The sequence below is a fragment of the Leptonychotes weddellii genome, chromosome 13, assembly GCF_054177405.1.
Source record: "Leptonychotes weddellii isolate Sample4059 chromosome 13, ASM5417740v2, whole genome shotgun sequence".
Classification (NCBI taxonomy): Eukaryota; Metazoa; Chordata; class Mammalia; order Carnivora; family Phocidae; genus Leptonychotes; species Leptonychotes weddellii.
This window is the reverse complement of record NC_138381.1, coordinates 51236916-51243191: the sequence shown is the minus strand read 5'-3', so window position 1 is coordinate 51243191 and position 6276 is coordinate 51236916. Positions and strand designations below refer to the sequence as shown.

The 6276-nt window shown below is 50.0% G+C and overlaps 1 protein-coding gene across 1 annotated transcript; it reads right to left on the bottom strand.

Moving 5' to 3' along the window:
* Positions 1 to 2388: 2388 nt before the first annotated feature.
* On the bottom strand, positions 2389 to 4201 carry LRRC30 (leucine rich repeat containing 30). Its single transcript, XM_006740149.3, has one exon. The coding sequence runs from the start codon at positions 3979 to 3981 to the stop codon at positions 3076 to 3078; it is 906 nt and encodes a 301-aa protein (XP_006740212.2). The 5' UTR covers positions 3982 to 4201; the 3' UTR covers positions 2389 to 3075.
* Positions 4202 to 6276: the final 2075 nt, after the last annotated feature.

Sequence of the window (6276 nt, the reverse complement as noted above, 5' to 3'; positions counted from 1 at the left end):
ACAGATGTGTCTTTTCAAAGTAATCTTACTTTCCCATGAACCTAGGATTTTTTCTTAATTGTATGCTTCTAGTTTGCAACAGCTTCAGAAGGTGTTTCTGAACACACCACTGAGATTGCTCCATACTGAGAGCCAAGTGACATGAAAACCACAATATCATTGGGAATGCGGGCCGCCAGCTCCCCACATCAAGCACCCAATTAGTGCGTATTCTTTGGCTAAATACACTCGGCAGCCAGTGCAGCCATCCTCAGCTCTTTGATTTCCAAAGCCTTAGAAATACCTGGGAGTTATTTGAATGTGGCAGTATTAGAACTACAAAAGAGAAACAAGAAGCATTCAGTCAGTCAGCAAACTGCAGAATTTGACAGCAAAGACACTGAAGGTTGTATCAAATTCCCTCCACGTTAGTGTTTTGAATACCTTTTTTTTTTTCACTCAGCACTTCCCTTTATCAATAAAAAGGAGCATTCACAAAGAATCAGGCAACTACGATTACTTTTATGATTTCCTCCACGCCAAGCATTAACAAAGCAAACCGTGCCACTATACTTTTGAAAGGTACCAATGGCAGCATGGCAGCGGACAACCAAATTGACACCAATTTTTTCCTATAAGAAGGTATAATCAGCTCTTGGGTCACCTTCAAAATATGGTCCCGTGCTTCCCCTGGAGTCGAGTTACCGTGGGAGCAAGTGACTGAAAAAGCAAGGAGAGGAAATAAAAGGACGGTTCGGTGGAAAAGCTCGGTGCTGCTCTCCTGGCCCACCTCTCTGCCCAGTGCAAGGTCATGGAAATTTAGTGTGAGCCCAAGTGGTTCTTCAGCGGCAGACAGCAACAGGCGTGATCCTGGCACAAGCCGGCGTTTGTCTGACAGCTGCATGTGCTCCAGCCAAAAAGCTGCAGTAAGCGATCTGCCCAGGTCTGCTCTGCAGAGGAAGGCTCACCCTATAATGTCCCACTGAGTCATGAGGTCAAGGAAGAATTCCACTGAAGTCTTTAAATAGCCTTGGCTCCAGCAAGCTAACAGGGGTGAGGCTACTGGAGTGTGTCTGTGTGTGCCTGGCAGGGACACGCACATCTCGGTACTGTAGGAGGGGGCGTTTAGAGGGGACTTCTTCAGCGGCCTCCCAGCGATGCTGGTAAGATCTGTTTGCAGTGGTTCAACAGAAAAGCTCATGCACGAACGTGCTAATGGAACTCTGGTATCTGATGCTAACAGCAGGAATTGGCTTCCCTCTTTCAGGAATGGGAAAATTGACTTGGGGGTCCATTGGGAAAATCACTTTTCCTATGGATAAGTTACGTGGACCCCTTTGAGCAGCTCCACGCTGAAGTTGCCTAAGCTCGGAACCTGAGAGGGTGCTACCCACCGCCCCAGTGCTTTGCCACTCTTTCCCGAGTGGGGTGGGGGGTGGGAGATTGGGACAAGATGGCTGGAGTGAATGGGAAGGGATGACTGGCTCACCCCAGTCGTGTCCTTCGGTCACTGTTCTTTGGTTACTGAGGCTTCGGGGCTCAATCTAGTCTACACTGTCCACTGTGGCCTTTGCTTACATTTCCCTTCAGCAGGGATCACGACCTGCCATATAGTGTAGAAACCCACGTGGGTCTGTCTCTTTCACCAGACCATGAGTTCCTTGGTAGAAGCAGCAGGGCGTTATTCCTCTTGAGCTCCTAGCCCAGTGTCCAACCTACAGAAGAGAAAGGTCTAAGAAAGATAAGTTTAACTAAATTAAACTAAGGGTATTAAGAAATTAAGCAAGTCTTGATATCGTTTGCTATATTCTGTAGACAAATCAGCCCCCAAACCTGAGCAGTTGGCTCTCCATTGATCTGAAAGGACTGTATTTTCTTCACTGCCATCTTTTCTTTGGAATTTCTTTACCTCAAAATAAATGGTTATGTCTTAGGGGCTCTTGGCTCTTGGCTGCTGTGACAGCAGTAAGATCCAATGACCCTGGTGGCAGGAATTCTATAATTGCTCATCCTAATGTCCATGTTCATCTAACAGCTGTGTACTCCTAGAATTAAAAGCAAAACAAACAATATTTTTACAGAGCCTTTTGTCCAAAGAGCTTTTAAATGTCACCAAACTCATTTTTAAAATGTCCACGTGTAAAAGCCAAGTGGCAGATATTACCCTCCTTTGAATGTGAAAAGGGTAATTACTTTCTTGTGTGTGACTTGCCTGTACCTTACCTCCTCCTTCCTGCCATTTGGCCATTTCCCCCTCAATTATTAGCTCACCCCTGAAGGGCAAATCTAGTAAGGGAGGAGACGAGAAAATAGAATCAGATGATTTAACTATCGGCTGGTGTCTCTAGAAAAGCTCAGGGATATGAGGGTGGGTGCCAGGGGATTGGGAAAGAAGGTTGAAACTGTGCATTAAAATTGGTTTGTATTTATTATCTGATAGCCCTCATGCTATTCCCGTCACTCACCAGCAGATGTAAACATGAGCAGCTGGAGGGTTACTGTACAATCATTTTAGAGACAGATTTGTTATGATTGTTTCCCTCAGAACTCAGGGGAGAAGCTCTGCCCAACCCAGTCATTGCCAGCAGAGCAGTCCTCCAGCCTGCTCTTTGGTCCCCAGTAACGCTTGATCAAGGCTGACGTAGAAGCATGTCTCGCTGCTGCTCCCTGACTGCAGGCTGCCAGTTCAAGGGCTGAAACCAGATGGTGTCAGTGTCCTGTACCATACTGGGCCCACAGCACATCCTTAGCAAGTATCTGACTTCTGAGTTCCCTTGAATCAGACCGGCTGCCTCCTATTCCAAGGGCTGAATCCCACTGCTCCTCGGAAGAGTCAGAATGGTTTCTCTTCGGAGAAAACCCAAGACCCATTTCCATTTATGTTTGGGATGAGATGAACATCACATCAGGGGGCTTCTCAGGCACATACAGAGGTAAAAGCAAACACCTCCATAGAATGGGTGTTCGATACCATTCAGCAAATACAAACGCAAGTGCTAACCAACAAGAACAGTAAGAGCAGAGAGCTGAGACTGGAGCAGTACCCAGCCGACAGGTGTCCACGAGTTGGCGACTGGCTGTGCTTCCGGGGCCCAGTCAGTTGTGCTTTTTGTCCTTGAGGTAACTGAAGAGCATCTCGAGGCCCCCCTCTACCAGCTCCGGCAGAGGCTTGGATAATGGGTTATGGGAAATGTGGAGCCCTTTGTCCATGGGGTTCCAAGCAATCCGCCCCAGTCTCCACAGCAGGTAGAGCTCGTCCGGGAGGGTCTGGATGTCATTGTTGTTCAAGTTCAGCAGCTCCAGGCCGGTGAGCAGGCAGAGCGACCGCGGGAAGGAGTGGATGTTGTTGCTCTCCGCAATGAAGATCTGCAGGCTGACCAGGCACTGGATGCTCTCGGCGATGTTTTCCAGGCGATTGGAGCCCACGTGCAGGAAATCCAGCTCCTTCAGCGCAAACACACAGATGGGGATGTGAGCAAAGTAGTTGTTGCTGAGGTTCAGCTTCCGCAGTCTGGAGAGGTCAGCGAGGCTGGCAGGAAGCTGGGAGAGGCAGTTGTGGGACAAGCTCAGGACCTCCAGGCTTCTGCAAGCGCTCAGCTCAGCCGGCAGCTCCGTCAGGCAGTTCATGTTCACGAACAGGACCTTCAGGCTCTTGAGGAGGCTGATTTCTTGGGGCAGGCTCCGCAGGCGGTTCCCGCATAGGTTCAGGACCACCAGCCGACTCAGCTTCCCCACATCGGGCGGGAGAGCCCTGAGCTGGTTGTGAGATAGATTGAGCTTCTGGACCTCAGACAAGCCCCACAGAAAGTCGGGGATGTCCGTCATTCCCTTGGTGACCAGGCTGAAGCTGACGTGGCACATGCCCCGCTTCAGCAGAGCCCGGGGGTCCTTTCCCAAGAGCAGGCTGTCATCCCACGGGGAGAAGGGCTGCCTCCCGCGCAGGAGCACCATCCTCCTGGGGCCCTTGTCCCTGCAGTGAGCGCTTGACGGCTTGGCCCCCATCTTCCTTCCTTTTCACCCACTGGCCTCTGGGGAGGCTGGGAGGGTGTCCCCCAGCTGCTGAAAGCTGAGCTGTCGCCCGCAGGGAGCTCACGGAGAAGTCTCAGCGGGGCCTCGCAGAGGCCCGAGCCACCCCGCCGTGGTCCGGCCCCGAGGGCGGGTTTAGGTGGCTTCTCTGGGAGCAGCCAGGCTGTAATGGTATACTTGTCCCTGAGACTGTGGAACTGAACTGCTCGAGTCCCTCTGAATGCCACAAGACAGCTGTCACTGTCATTCGGCCCCTGTTTTATTGGCCCTGGTGTGTGCAAAGAGGTCACAGGGAGGCTGCATCTAACTTTCCCTTCTCAGCTTTTCTTGGGTATCGGAGCTGAGCAGGTGATAAGCCAGCCCATCTCCAAAAAGCAGCAAAGTGGAAAAATAAAGCCGACTGTACAAGTGCCAAACTGTGTGCGTGGCCGTGGGAACTCATCCGGACCCCTTCAGAGTGACCGTGAGCTTCAGGAACGCTAGTGACAGAGTACGTTTCCAATGGCAGGGATGATCAGATGATATGGTACACACCCGTTTCAAACTTTGTTGAGTTGCATGGTTGTGAAAAAGTCATGGGAGGAGCCTGGACACCTGCAATCCTCCGGGCCAAAGGTTTCTGCACGGTGCTTATCACAGGTGACTCAGTGAGGAGAGAGTGAAGGGGCCCAGACGCCCCACGCTCATTTCAACCAGAGACGCTCTTCAGTCATCTGTTTCACTCTGGGCTTCTGGGTGGAGTAAGGCACGCTTTAAATGTTTTGAACGGCCACTTGAGTGGCTGTCTTAGTAAGGATAGCACAGGGTGCCCACTGTCCTTGAAGAGCTCAACCGATCAATCTCTCTTCCCTCCCCTCCCTCTCTCCCTCCTTCAACACATTCTTTCTTGAATTAAAACAGTTAATTTATACCTCTAGGTATGTAGAGTTAATTATTGGCATCATGGGCTGAAAACTGTTCCCCCAGATTTCAAATGTTGACGTCCTAACCCCACCCCCCCAACCCGTACCTCAGATGTGACTGTATTTGGAGATAGGGCCATGTGAGGACACAGGGAAGAGACAGCCATCTGTGAGCCAAGGACAAAGGCCTCAGAAGCAACCAATCCTGCTGATACCTTGATCTGGGCCTTATAGCCTCCAGAAGGATGAGAAAATAAACTTGTGTTGTTTAAGCCACTCACTCTGTGGGGCTTAGTTACGGCAGCCCTGGCAAATGGTGGAGGAGGAGGCGGACACATTTGCATAGATGAAAAATCCTAAAACTAGGTAGTGATTAAGGAGAGAAGAGATAGCAAGGGTGAGGATCCAGGTTCTGGAAAAGGGCTTGCGGTCTGGAGCGAAGGCTGGTTGGTCCGGAAGTGTGTGGTTTTTGCTGGCAGCCCTCGGCACAGCAGTTGGGGGTCCTGGAGAGTGATGCTTGTCCTATGACCGTGCTCCCAGAGCTGTGACCACAAAGCCAGGAGCTGGAGCTGAGCCCCGGCTGGGCGGTGCCTGGGGAACCTGCAGGTCCATCCACACAGTGGCCAACCTCTGGGCGGGAGGATCAGCAGGAGGTGCAAAACAATGCAAGGCCATTTCTCCTTCTGCTTGGCATTGACCCACCCAACAAGCCCCTGGGATTCTTAGGCAAAGGTGGCTACTTTGGACATTTTTTTTAATGGAGTACTTGAGTGTTCTAGCTATTACCTGGGGTGGGGTGGGGTGGGGGTGAGGGAGGTAATGTGCTAAATTTGTACCCTAAGTTTTAGGAGCATACTATGCCTAATATATGTAACTTTTATCTGACAACAGGGTTTTGCTGTTAAAAAAAAAAAAACGTAGGGGCGCCTGGGTGGCTCAGTCGTTGAGCATCTGCCTTCGGCTCAGGTCATGATCCCAGGGTCCTGGGATCGAGCCCCGTGTCGGGCTCCCTGCTCGGCGGGAAGCCTGCTTCTCCCTCTCCCACTTCCCCTGCCTGTGTTCCCTCTCTCGCTGTGTCTCTCTCTGTCAAATAAATAAATAAAATCTTTAAAAAAAAAAAAAGGAAATTTAAAAAACAAAACAAAACAAAACAAAAAAACATATTCATCCTCTTTTCCTCTTTCCTTCTACGAGCATGAGAAATTATGTTAGGGTTCCCAAAATATGGGAGCTGAGATGGCCTAAGCAAGAATCAACAGCTTTCTTCTTTGTAGTAATTCCTCTCTTTCCTCTTAACATGTTCTTTTCCGATAAATACTTTTTAAGCACTTATCAATAGCCAATAATTTATCAAATGTTTACTATGTGA